This window comes from Anolis sagrei, chromosome 1, assembly GCF_037176765.1.
Source record: "Anolis sagrei isolate rAnoSag1 chromosome 1, rAnoSag1.mat, whole genome shotgun sequence".
Taxonomy (NCBI): Eukaryota; Metazoa; Chordata; class Lepidosauria; order Squamata; family Dactyloidae; genus Anolis; species Anolis sagrei.
In genome coordinates, this window is record NC_090021.1 from 231,439,909 (window position 1) to 231,453,988 (window position 14,080).

Below are 14,080 nucleotides of genomic sequence, written 5' to 3' on the forward strand. Positions count from 1 at the left end.
TTTTCTGCGGGAAAACATTTACACATAAGGGACAGAATGGGTGGTGGTGGCCAAGAGACCCATGCAGTGACTTGATTCAATGGCGCAAACTTCACAAACACAGGGGTTGTTCCCAGAAAATCAAAGCTCTGGTCTGGAAGAATACAGTGAGACCAGTGTGGTTTGGTTCCAGGACCCCACAGGAACACCAAAATCCATGGATGTCCTATTGTATACAATGGTATACATTGATGTCCCTTATATAAAATGGCAAATCAAGGTTTGCTTTTGAGTTTTTTAATGGATGTTTGAATTTGTGAATACAGATTCTGAAAATATGGAAGACCAACTGTGGGTGCATCCACACTGTAGAATTATTGCAGTTTAATGCCACCTTAATGACCAGTCATAGTTTTACAAGCTCTTCAGCCTTCTCTGCCAATGAGTGCTGGTGCCTCACCAAACTGCAAATCCCATGATTCCACAGCATTGAGAAGAAGCCTTGATTCTACAGAATACACAAACCCTGTATTGTCACCCTTTTCAATCTGAGTTTCAACCCAGTCATTCTCTTAGTTCTGCTCTCTCCTTCGGCATCCAAAACCAATGCCCAAGTATTCCCCTTGATTTATCACTTGGTGACTAGATGGGTTGTTAATGCTAGAGCCATTGCCACTAGCGGGGGGGGGGGGGGGGAGGGGGGGACGACTTCCGCGAGTATCACATTTGTCTGTCTCCCTCTCCTCCTTTTATTTCCCCAGCAAAACTTACCCAGTGAGGGGCGTGGGAAGCAGGTGGTGAGGGAGATCAGGCTGGCCTGCCTTCCTCTTAGCGTTCAGTAACCACCTTCTGCATCAACCTTTGAACTTCTTGGTCAGTCAGTTCCTGCTTCCACTCTTCCTCTTCTCACCAGGCAATTTCCATCTGCCCATCCATCCATCCATCTGTGCACATGCCAGTTGCTCTTCTCTATAGCTCTAGCCCTTCCTGTACCATGTCCCAGACTGGGCATCCCTTCTTCCTGACAGATGCCCACACAGATATGCTTCCTGCCCCTCACATGCTGTGGGTCCCTGGCCTGCCTTTGCCCTGCTCACCAAGCGTCTGAGAGCAAGAAACTAAGAGAGTTACAAATGCCTGCAGCTGCTGTCCCCAAAAATACCCTCTGATGACATGGCTGGGCTGATAAGCGGGGAGGCTGGGGCTTGGCTAAGTATAGAGCCCAGCAGGGAGGAGCACAAAGGCATCCCTCACCCCTGGAGCCCAGGCAGGCACAGCCCAACTCAAGGAAGAAAGGGGTCAACGTGGCTTTAGAACCGCTAGGAATATCCCTTCAAAAAAAAAACAACCCAGGTTGCCTCAAATTTTGGACCATGTCACACTTATATTTTTTTCAGCATTATTCAGAAGTCCAAAGAGTGGGTGCTAGAGGTGGGGCTCAACAACTACCCTAGGATGCCAACTGGTGACTTCACACCTCTACAATGATTTAAACCAACAGTTTCCATAGGGTGCATCTATACTGTAGAATTAAAGCGATTTGACACCCCTTTAGCTACCATGGCTCAATGCTATGGAATCATGGGAGTTATAGTTTACAAGGTCTTTAGTCTTCAATACCAAAGAGTTCTAGTGTCCCACCAAACCCAAATCCCAGGAGATCGGTTGGTTTATATCGTTGGGCAGGCTTGGCATCACCAACACAACTGGCTTCCTAGGGCAGTTGTTGGGCCCCACCACTAGCACCCACTGTTCAGATCTGTATATAATCTTGAAAAAAATATTTTAATGGCAACAACAACAACTATTACTACTAGTAGTACTTTATTCTTATATCCCACCACCATCTCCCTGAAGGGACTTAGGGCAGCTTGCAGAACGGCACAAAGTGTCTAAAAACAAACATAAAAATGAAGCACAATATAAAATACAATAAAATAAAACACATACAACTCAGGTTCAATAAACTGAGGTCATTGACTTACATTGCCTGACTATCTATCTTGGATTCTCCACCCTGGGATATGTGAGCCTCCATTTTTACCTTTAGAAGGGCTGCTGGCAGGTAGCCCCTCCAAAGATAAAAATTGAGGCTCACAAAACCCATCAATCTAGTAGAGGTTCCCAGCACCTAGTACAGGGCCCCAAAGAAAGGAGCTTTATTGGAACAGGGTTTTCAGATTATAGCGAGCCTATTGTTACATAAAGTAGACTCTCCATTAATCAGCACCCATGCCAAATAAATTTTGTTTCTGGTTTCTGGTAGAACTAACCAATATTATACCCCATAGTATACTATATCATACACTCTGTGTTGGCTTGATATTGAAATACATTAATTAAAAGCAAAAAAAGACAAATGTAACACAGTTTTACTCTATTATAAAACAGCTTTATAACTGCGCTATTATTTCTTCTGGGTTTTTTTGTCGGTTGCTTGAAAGTTATGGTTGCTTGAGTTTGGGTTAACTGAGAGTCTACTGTACTTAGCAAACAGAAACTAGGCAGCAGTCCTAATGTTAGAAACAGAAAACATGACGTTTTAAAGGAGATGACTCTGTCAGCCAACTCGAAGAGGGAAAGGTCACAAGAAAACTTCATGTTCTCTCACTGCCACCACACCAGCAAGTACTGAACATTTACAAGTCATTTTCTCTCTGAGACGGGGGGGGGGGGGGGGGGGATGACTTACAAGCTCCATTTGTTTTCCATGTTGCAAAAATTATCACCAAAAATATATTGGTGCCATTAAAAGATTTTTCCAGGACTATTTGCAACTTTCTCCATTCCTCTGACATACCTTCCGAGATTGTTTTCAGTTCTTTCCTATGACACATTTACTGCCGTCAATCCTTCTGTTAACATTAGCTGAGAGGCAATGAATGGAATCTGAGACAGCATCTCAGATGGAAGTAAGAATGATCTAACCACAAGGAGTAAGTAGCAGGCCAGCTCATACACTCAGAAGAATTAATCCCCCTTGTATTCCTCACAAATGTATTATTTTAGGCAACAGAGGAGAGGTTACTTGTTTGCAGGCCCGTAGCCAGGATTTCGTTTCCGGGGGGGGGGGGGGGGGGCTGAATTTTTTTCGGGGGGGGGGTTCGGGGGGGCTGAGTTTTGGGGGGGGGCTGAGTCTGAGTGAAAGAGGGTCTAGCCTAGTAAACCTTTTGTATCGTTACCCCAATACCCCCTGCATATGGGATATATTGAGTATGGTGATCAGATCATGATATGAATAAACATAACAGTTTAAATAATGCACCAGTAAGGCCTTTTCACGAACCACCATGAGAATTTCGGGGGGGGGGGGCTGAAGCCCCCCGAGCCCCCCGAGCCCCCCCCCACCCCCCCCCCCCCCCGGCTACATGCCTGCTTGTTTGAAAGAATGGGAAATTATTCCCATACATCGGAATCATAGAATCATGGAGTTGGAAGAGACCACATGGATTATCCAGTCCAACCCCCTGCCATACAGGAAAAGCACAAAGTACCCCTGACAGAAAGTCATCCAGCCTCTGTTTACAAACCTCCAAGGAAGGAGCTTCCACCAGACTCTGAGGCAGAGAGTTCTACTGCTGAACCGCTCTTACAGTTAGAAAGTTCTTCCTAATGTTCAGGTGAAATCTGCTTTCCTGTAATTTGAATCCATTAGGAGGGAAAAACAGCTATTAAGCACACTGTTAAAATGACCTATTTTCTCCAACATTCGTTTTTGTTATTATTATTTTTTTCAATCAAGGACTTATGAGACAATCTGAACTTGCAAGGAAGTGCTACAAACAATGATGGTCTTTTCCTTGGGGAAGTTTTTAAACAGAGATGAATGGCCACATAGGCAGGATGGTAGATCTCCTTCTAATCTACGGTTTTGTTATTCTTTATATTCTATTCACCTCATATCATTGTACCCTTGATACTGCTGAAAAGATAAACTCCATCTGTAGATGTTTTGGTGAACATCAGCAGCAAGATTTTGTTTTGAATTTCTAAACAGAGTGGAAAGGTTGTGTGATACAAATCTATAATGACTCTTAGGTAGTTTACATATCGTTGTTGATCATAGAAACAGAGTTGGAAGAGGGCCATTCAGTCCAGTCCTCTACCATGCAGGAATACACAATGAAAGTACTCTTAGCAGATGGTCATTCAGTCTGTATTTTAAATCCTCCAGAGAAGGAGACTCCACTGTATTCCCAGGCAAGATTGCTAGACAGCTCTTACCATCAGGAAGTTCTTGGTGTTTAGGTGGAATCTCTTTTCCTGTAAGTTGAATCAATTGGTCTGTGTCCTAGCCTTTGGAGCGGTAGAAAACAAGATGGATCTTAGGTGGGATCAATGTTAGGGCAATTAGCTATGTTCCCCTGCATGGTAGAAATGGTTTCCTTACAATCCTTAGCATCTTTCTCCCTTATAGAAGAAGATGTGCACTCAATTTGGAAAAAGTGGTAGGAGACTAGGTTAAGCCTAACCCATACCCTAATAAATCCAGCCTACACAAACTTGTGTACCTTTTGGAACTATGCAGTTGATCTTGCTTGGATCAGTTTTAGAGTACACTGAAATCTAACCTCATCTGACAGGTGCCAAGCAGCGCTATGTTCTGAATTCTTAGATACAAGCCTGAAAAATTACCCTCTTAGGCATCTCCCCCTTTAATTCTTGGGCAGCCCTCCCAACGTCTGTGGTTGAAAGGCAAGCAGCACTACAATTTGCCAAGCATTTGGTAAACTGTGACCCCTTTGTTTGTGTTTGGATCCACTTCACCAATTACAACAGTAGAGAAAATGTGAAATGTGCACATAATTGATTAACAATCACAGACAGATGTTTCAGGCACAACTTGGAAGCCTTACTTTTTTTTTTGGACTATAATGCTCAATACCTCAGCACAGCCTAGGGAATCCTTCTACACTGCCATATAATCCAGATTATCTGCTTTAAACTTGATTGTATGAGTCTACACTGCCATATAATCCAGATCAAATGTGATAATCTGGATTTTATATGGCAGTGTAGAAGGGCCCAAAGTTACAGTCAAAAGACTAACTTGGAATTTATATTTCCTGCTGAGAAAAATACAGTTGCTGCGACTATTTAGTATACACCCCATTTGTTAAAGGTCTGTGCTAAGAAGTTGCCATTTCAAAGCTCATCTTAGCTGTTTGAACTCAGTAGGTAGCCATAAGAACATTTAACTTACCTAAAGCTATATTATTTGCAGAAAGATGGTGTTAATCTCAGAGTAGTTATTGTCACAGTTGCTGAAATAGTTTTTGAAACTCTCTGGGTAGTTGAAGTATGCTGTCTAAAAAACTAAGTACAAATACATCACATGAACTCATGTTATGCGTTTGATCATGATAGACACAAAACTAAACCAGCTATTGTATTTTTCCCTTGAAATAGTAGAGATTCATGTGCAGAAAAAGTTTAATATAGGAAGCTGCTCTGCGGGCATGTGTGCTTTAGACATCAGAACACTATTAATCACCAGTATCCCCTCTAAGAGCGCAAGAAGAGTTTTCCCCACTTATTTCTACAAAAAAAGTTAATCCTACAACAATTCCTAATGCTGAAGAGACTGGGATAAAGGATTTGCCTAAGCAGGTGTAACTATGTCTAAACACGTTTGAATGACCTTGAACAGATAGGTTGAGGGAGTCTGAGAGTAATAATCCACACTTTCTTGAGATCTAAAGAGCTCTGATTTGATTGAACAGTGGAAGGAGTAACTTTGAGGTATAGATCAGATTTTCTTTAGCACATTTTAGCACTTCTATTACATTTAATTAACAAAATGCACTGACTGACCATTCCTTTGTACAGTGACAATTTTATAGTATGCAAGAAATCTGGGCAGAAGGTTCTTCCATTTCCCTTATGATCTGGATCTAGACTGACAGTCATTGCTTGGGGTTGATGAGATTGATCAGGCTTCAGTTCTAAGTAACCTGATTACACTGATCTCCAGGCAGATATGGTGGGTGGAAGGGGGGAAGGAAAACGTTGCCCCTTCTGCCAGCACTGCCTAGCACTGCCACCCAACCACTGCTTGCCTCCCTCTCTCCCCTTGAGCACCCTGCCCTAGGCCCTGTCCCCTGGGCAGCACTGTCCTTGCATTCCAGACGTCTCCTGTTTTTGCTGCCCAGGAGATAATATTCATGGCTGGCAGACATTTACGTCAATGTCAGATACAGTCTCAATGCCATCGTGCCCCCAGCCTGGCTCAGCAAGGAAGGCAGGAGGCAAGAGGAGGTGGGTTGGTCGGACTGAAAGGGGAAAAGTGAAGAGCCAGAGCAACCTGCACAAGGAGAGACAGGACTTCTGCATGCAATAACATAGCTTCAAGCCAGAAACCACCAGTTCTTGGGCACAAAGACTCAGCCTGCTTTCTTACCCACATTCAAAAAGCAAAAAAGGAAACCCAGACCTGCAGGTCTTTTGCTCCCCTTGCACACCATTCCTTTGCACATGCTGGATCTGGGCTCTTGGCACACCTTGCCCCTCATCAACTCCATGCTGATCTTGCTGTTTGTCCTGCTGGCTCCTGCCAGGGTTACTGGCTGTAGCAAGGGGGAAGTTGACAGGGAGCTCATCCTGGCCAAAGTCAAGGCGCATTTCCTGGAGTTCCTTGGTCCTGTTCCACAAACGGAAAAGCTCCAGGCAGGACGGCGAAGGGGGCTCCACAGACGGCATGCCTCAAGCACATCAGTCACCCTGAAGTGGGAGGAAGAGGACATATCCCAAGTGATCACCTTCCCATCCAGGGGTAAGCAAACCAATAACAGGCAGACTGCTAGAAAATGAGGCACCTTAAGAACTGGATGGCCCTTGGGGTCTTTTCTATGATTCTAGATTGTGTTAGATTTTTTTATCACCTAGGCCAATAACACAGATGGGAAAATTATTTCTAACTTCAGCTCCCAGAACCTCCATTGTAGCCATGCTGGCCGGAAGGTCTGAGAGATGCAGTTTCCAAAAATAAGATGTGATCAGTTATTGCTTCTGCAATGGCCTTCACAACTGACATATTATTGCTGCTATAGCATTGCAGATTAACAACCACCACCTCTGCAGTTCCAGAGATTCACAACGCTGCTGATTCTTCTCAGTTTTAGGTATTTGGTTCTGTCTTTCACATTTCACCTGTGATGTCCCTGACTGTTCAGTATTTTCTGAACTTGAGTCTCTTTTTCAGATGTATAGGTATTTCTATTTCTGCTTATTCTGAAGTGCCAATGAATTTAATTAGATTAGCACTGTAATATAATATAATCATAAGTATGGCACATTGAGTTCAGTAGCTCCAACTGCTGGCTAATTGCATTTCTGTATACTGTACATTGGTTCCACTTAACAAAATAGGATGTACTATATATACAAATACGTATTAATGGCACTGCACTGTGTCAAGACAATTTATAGACCAAAAAGTGTATATCTATTCAAAAACAGTTTTCAGTGTGAATTGTGTGTGTATGTGCTTTCAAATTACCTGTGTTGGTGTATGGTAACCCCATGAATTCCACTGGATTTTCTTAAGCAAGCAATGTTTAAGAAGGTGGTTTTGCCAGTTTTTTCTTCTTAAATATAATCTATAGGACCTCATAGACATTAATGTTTCCTATCCAAGTACTTACCAGGGTTAACCTACTTAGCTTCCAAGATCAGAAGGGATCTGGTATCATTAGGGTATTTAAGTGTGAATTCCTTCCTGGCAATTTTGCATAAGACTGCTGACTTAGCAAGGATTTTGAAGATCAATCTGGTCTTTCCCTATTCAGCATTAGGAACATCACCATTTCTATCAATGTAGAAATAATGAAGGGGGAAACGGGAAATAAATGTAAATCCCATATAATAGGGAAATTACTAATTACAGATATGGGACTTTTAAATTAGTTATTTCTTTCTTTCTTATTAATGACTTGTATATCTTTTCCACCACAATGCAGTAATAGCATACAGACAGCAACATGTTAAGACAGCCAAAAATAAGTTAGGCAGTATCTTTTATTGGATACAACTTCCGCTAGCATGAGAACATCCAGGTTCTCATATGATACAGCTCTCGAGCATTTGCTTACCCTTAAACTGACCAAAATTAATTGATCTAATAAAAGACATAGGAGCAAATTTTGTATCACTTGCCCAAGTATATTTGTCTAAATTTTGCACCTATGACATTTTGAAGGATGTGGCTGGGATTGCAGAAACAAGATTCCCAAGTATATCTAAGGTAATTTGTGGCAGCCAATTGATTTCCAAAAAGCACTTAACAAGAGGAAGCTATTTTCCTGCTATTCAGTAAAACGATGGGAAAGGAAAATCCAGTTTAGCCACTAACAGGCCTGCTACAGATTCATCCAGGAAATTGTGTGTTGCTTGCATATTTTGTAGCCTCATTTTATTTAAAATTTTATTGTGAATTATTACTTTCCTTGATTTGGTTTTTTACCAGCCAACAACAACAATGGTGCCATTGATGGGGGTAATACATCCATCCCCAAGTTACAACACAAGGACAATGAGAAGGGTTCTGGGCAAATAAATGCTTGCCACTATTTGAGGCATTTGAGGTTTGAGGTTTCCACAAGAACAGTAATAGGAAAAGTATGGTCCTCCAGATGTTGTTGGGACTGCAACTCCCATCAACCCTAGCTGGGCAATAGAGGGATGTTGGAAATTGCAGTCTTAACATCTGAAAGGCTGCACTTTGTCAGATCCTGAATAAAAAGTCAGAAGCAGATGATGTTGAAGGCAAGAGATATTGATTTCAACCCTTCAGCATCTTGGAAATCAGTTTAGCTACCTGATAAAGGGTTAACAAATAAGGACACATACTTGGGAAATCAGGGGTACAGAATGTTCATTGTGGTTTTTTAAGAGTACAAAATGGTAAATAGAGACACGGAAAAAACAAAATAGACACTGGGAGCTATTATCAGCTCTGGCTTTTTTTTTAAATCCTGAGAATTTGAAAACCCACACATTTGCCCTTTCCATTTCAAACCAATGCTTGCATCAGTTTTCTTGTCCTTCTGTCTTTGGAAAAACTCATGTTATCAGTTTTGATGCTTTGGTCCCCTAAATGTTTTAGACTTCAGCTCTCTGAATCCTGGGGCTTCAGTTGAAAATCAGATACCTAGAGGGCTAGGTTGACAATTAGATCATGTGATGAGCAAAGTCATTAGCAATCAACCTTTTTTGTTTTGTTTTTATTTTGCAGATGTGACCTGTGGGCCACCTCAGCCTGATGAGTTTCCAGAAGAGGCAGGCCTTTTTACCTATGTCTTCCAGCCCTCCACACACACCCTGAGTCGTATGGTGACTTCAGGCCAGCTGTGGTTCTACACAGGACCAGTGACAGTGCAAAGCAGCAGCCCTTCAGAAGCATCCTCCAACACCTCCATGCCCGAAGCAGAGATCCTAAAGCTGTCAGAGCAAGGCTGGGAGCCTGTGACAACGATGGCAGTGCCAGCTGCAGAAGGCTGGACAGTGTTTCATTTCGGGACTTCCTTCTTGCCCTACATTGCCCAGAAGATATTTGTGTTGATGGTTCGTTGCCCTGGCTGTCCATGTGGATCCGATGCTGAAAAGATACCTTTCCTTGTGACATCTACCAACCCTAAGGGCCATGATCGGGCCCGGCGTGCCTTCAGACCCGGGTCACCAGCTCTTCTCCGCTCGCTCCAGCGACCTTCAGGTGACGCTGAAGTCCATGCCAACTGTCACCGGGCTTCCCTCAACATCTCCTTTGAAGAACTGGGTTGGGACAAGTGGATTGTACATCCTACCAGCTTCATATTTCACTATTGCCATGGGACCTGCCCTGAAAACCACGTTCTCGCACACAAGTCTGGCTTCAAACTCTGTTGTGCAGCATTGCCAGGCACTATGCACTCCTTGAGGGTACGCACCACTTCAGATGGTGGCTACTCCTTCAAGTATGAGACAGTGCCAAACATCCTCACCCAGGATTGTGCCTGCATGTAGCAAAGACCCAGATCCAAAGGACCAATGCACTCCTGAAGATAAACGAGACTCTTTTGCCCAGTTCAATTCACTGTAGCAACTCAGCAAGTATTATCTCTGGTTGGTAGGCTTATGACCAGTCCCATGTCAAAAACATGCACCCTGAACCTGATTTTGACTAGAAAAGTGTTCCTTTTTAAGTGTTGCCTAGTCTGTAACTTATCTAGTATAAAAGAGTACTTCATCCAAAATAGATGTAGCCATTTGCTAAGTTTGTGGTTTCTTAGATAGACCTGTCACATGTTTTCTTGTCCTTCAGGTCACAATTGAGGACAGATATGCAATATGGAACAGAAACTGCTTAATTATTTCACTTAGTTTTTATGCAATGTTCCCCAAACTGCTATCACACAGAGCAGTAGCCTTAACCAGTCTGCTGTCCAAATGTGCTGGACTCCATCACCCATGAACCAGAGTAGTGTTTGTGCTGATATTTAACATATCTCAGGAAGCGGGTTGAAAAAGGCTATATTATACAATCTCATTTATTTTTAGTGTGAGAAAACCAATTTTGAATGTAAAAGCAACAGGGCAATAAAAGATCTCCTAAGTTGGTTTTTGTCAAAATGCTAAAGGCTCTATAAAATCCCATAAACAAAGCCAGGTATCTTTATCACGATCTAAATAAAAGTTTGTTGTATCCTTCAAGACCAATTTCCTTGGCTTTCTGCTCACAGCAAGAGACATACACATCGAGAATCCCACAGCAAAAAACCTTTCCCTCTAATATTCAGTTGTAACCGGAAACATTTAGGGCAGAAAGAAGCTGTATAATAGGATTAGTGGGTTTTCTATCCAGTAGTTGAGGCTCATGGCTCCTTGGGGATAGCATGCAGACTCTATCAAGAATACATGGAAGCAATGATCATGAATACAATCACAAAGAGCAGGCATAGCCCAGTTTGAGACCAACTCAGTTCAATCTAGCAATGGTAATCAACAAAGATCATTATCAGATAGACATTTTGGCTGTGGAAGGCAATTTTAGCTCAGTAGCAGAACTGTTGAAATTGCAGGGGAAAGGTGAAGGCAGTGACCCAACTCATCTTGTTGACTAAAGTGTTCAAGATGGGATAAAGGCAACAAGATGTATCAGATATCTTCCAGTACTGCTGTCTGCAACCACTGAATGCCAGTAATCAGAACATGGTGTGATAGCCAGGATGTAGGAGTTCTCTTGCTTTGTTAAACTTGTTCTGTAATCAACAGTTTTAAACCATAGAAGGCTATTCAGAAAGTGTTTTGAAAACATTGTATGTTAAATAAACATTGTTGGATTTTTTAAAATAAAAAGATTGTTTGGAAACTCAAATGATGCCTTTGCTGGGACAGCCTGTACTCATTCGACTCATCTAAACACAGTACCTTGGTGTAACAAATAATATGGGCATCCAAAATAGATTTATTCTTAGCTTCCTGCCCACATTTTTACAGTGGTGCTCAGCCAGTTTACCAGCTGAAGGCCAAAACATATGGGGAACCACAGGTTGAGAACCACATAGCTAGAAAAATATTTTCACGGATGATGAAACTAAATATACACTTATCTTGATCGTAATCCTTGATATTTCAGGCAAAAGTAAGACATGAGCTATCATTCTCTTCCAGACAAGTAACTTATGCCTTGGCTTTGGTTTCCTGGTTGCAATAAAAGGCTTTGGTCAGCAGAGGGCACCAAACTATCTAACGTAAGCCTGGAAGTACAGGACAAGATTAGATTTACTAACTCCAGGTTTGTACTACATTATTTTTGAATCCACCCCTTTCATCCTTAAAAAAATATGCTAAAGCAGCAGTTTGTGCTCTCCAGATGTTAGACTGCAACTTCTATCAGTCCTAAGCTAGCCAGCATAGTCAATGGTGATGGATGGTAGGAGTTTTAATTTAAAAACATCTGAAGGCCACATTGTCTAGTGCTGCAGTAATGGGATAAGAGAAACAAGGCTCACATCTGTACAAATCAGGGCAAATAAGGTTGGGTAAGGGAGAAGAAAGTACTATTTCCCGCCTTTGGATTTGTACAGGAGCATATGAGCAGAATGAATTACTCTCTAGCCATGTATTGGCATTTGAAACCACTTTCAGTAGCCTAATTCAGCACTACTGCTACTCAATGTGATAAATAAAGCAGAGGAAAACCCTGTTGCCTGCATGCAAACCACCTGTACTTTATTAATGTTGCTTATAAGTCAGCCAATGTTCTGGTTGCGGATGACACGATAAATATAAAATAAGTCAGCCTCAGAAAAGCTTCCCCAGAGTAGTCTTTCAATGAAATGATAGGGTTTTTTAAGCCTTGCGTTCTTTCCTTTTTACTTTCACACATCTGTAGGCATGAGGGTGGGCTATTGGTTGCTGTGAGTTTTCCAGGCTGTATGGCCATGTTCCAGAAACATACTCTCCTGACATTTCACCAACATCTATGGCAGACATCCTCAGAGGTTGCGAGGTCTGTTGGAAACCAGCAAGTGAGGTTTATATATATGTGGAATGTCCAGGGTGGGAGAAATAACTCTTGTCTGTTTGAGGCAAGTGTGAATGTTGCCACATTAATTAACATTGCTGTTTCAAAGCCTGGGTTGTTTCTTGCCTAGAATCCCCATCTCAAGTGTTGTTCATTATTTACTGTCCTGATTTTAGAGTTTTTTAAATACTAGTAGCCAGATTTTGTTCATTTTCATTGTTTCCTTTCTTTTGTTGAAATAGTCCACCCCATGTCAGACTACATAGAGAAGCCACTGAAATCCTCAAGCATGTGTAGTCTGACATGGTGGTTGTTAAAGTGGTCCAGCATTTCTGTGCTCAGGTTGGTTCATCAAGTGCTCTGCTATGGCTGACTTTTCTAGTTGAGGAAGCCATATAGCCCAGAAAATTCAAAGCAACCCACTGATTCCGGCCATGAAAACCTTTGACAATACATGCAAATAATTGCTTATGGAAAACATGGGACACTTCACCTAGCTGAACCCCCCAAAACACATAACTAGATGGGTTAAAATGTTAGAAAATGCTACATAAAGATGAGGCACCCAAGCCTCCCATAAAGATCTCTGGTTCAATTCCTGGTATCTCCTGTTCAAAAGCTCAAACAGCTATGAAGCGCAGTCAGAGCTTAGAAAAGTTTCCAGAATCCCAGAATTCCAGAAGGAACATGGCAGGTTGGTGAGAAAATATTAGGTCACTCTTCTCAAACAGCCTGTACAATGGACAATGTTTTACATAAAGGAGTGTTTCTTCCACGCAAAGTCCGAGATGGTGCAGCCCAGCAGCAAAATGCATCACATAGCTCAGGCTGGGAGGAGTGCTGGAAAACCCTCTCGCTGTGATCCTGTAAGGAGCTGCTCCCTGTGAAGGACTGTGGAAGATCTTGGCGGAGGCACAGGCCTCTTGCTCAAAATGGCTGATGGACGGAAAGGAATTCAGCAATATCCCAGTTTCCATTAGCTTCCAGGTCAAACTGTAAGAAAACCCACAATGGTGTGGCCATCGCCAACTCATAGCCAACTCATAGCCGATCCCTTCTAATCCACACCCAGTTCTTCCCCAAATTCATTGTGACTTCCACAAGAGAACCTTCATGTTGCCTGGCGACAAGTCTAGTGCCCCCCCCCCCTTCCATGAGGTCATTTCCTGTGATGTATGGAACCATCCAGACCCGGGCTGTCACCTAGGCAACCAGGGCAAATGGTTCCGGCCTGCTGCCTTTGCTCCCCGCTCACCAAGGGATTGTACTACGTGGAAGCCTCTTAACCAACTACTACAGGGTGTTTCAAAAACGATGGGCCCCATTTCAAAGCAGTGGATTTCATGGTGGAAAGATGTTTACAATTACACAAAAAGTTACACATTGTTTAATGAGTTATCAAGTTTTGCTAACCATTTTGAGCTAGAAACGAATCTTAAAAAATAACTTTTCAAAGGGAGAATATCTCGTTAGACATGATGCTATGGGGTCACCATCTTGTGGGTGACTAGGGTGATAGGGGATGTCTGTGCGCTGGGAGAGACATATAGCAGTAATCACATGCAACCCTATGTCTTTTCAAGCAGTGTTTCGTTCATG

At 42.5% G+C, this 14,080-nt stretch overlaps 2 protein-coding genes across 3 annotated transcripts in view; one reads left to right on the forward strand and one right to left on the reverse strand.

Moving 5' to 3' along the window:
* Positions 1-1,145, reverse strand: part of OBSL1 (obscurin like cytoskeletal adaptor 1) — a 67,213-nt gene extending 66,068 nt beyond the window's left edge. Inside the window, exon 1 of one of the 2 annotated variants that reach the window (XM_067460940.1) lies at positions 751-1,145. The gene's annotated coding sequence lies outside the window, so the exon portion shown is untranslated. The remainder of the gene's footprint in view (positions 1-750) is intronic. The other variant, XM_060772784.2, reaches the window with a different exon arrangement.
* A 5,047-nt stretch (positions 1,146-6,192) lies between these two features.
* On the forward strand, positions 6,193-11,304 carry INHA (inhibin subunit alpha). The gene is made up of 2 exons (XM_060754961.2): positions 6,193-6,751; positions 9,212-11,304. The coding sequence occupies exons 1-2, from the start codon at positions 6,454-6,456 to the stop codon at positions 9,976-9,978; spliced, it is 1,065 nt and encodes a 354-aa protein (XP_060610944.2). The 5' UTR covers positions 6,193-6,453; the 3' UTR covers positions 9,979-11,304.
* The last annotated feature ends 2,776 nt before the right edge of the window (positions 11,305-14,080 follow it).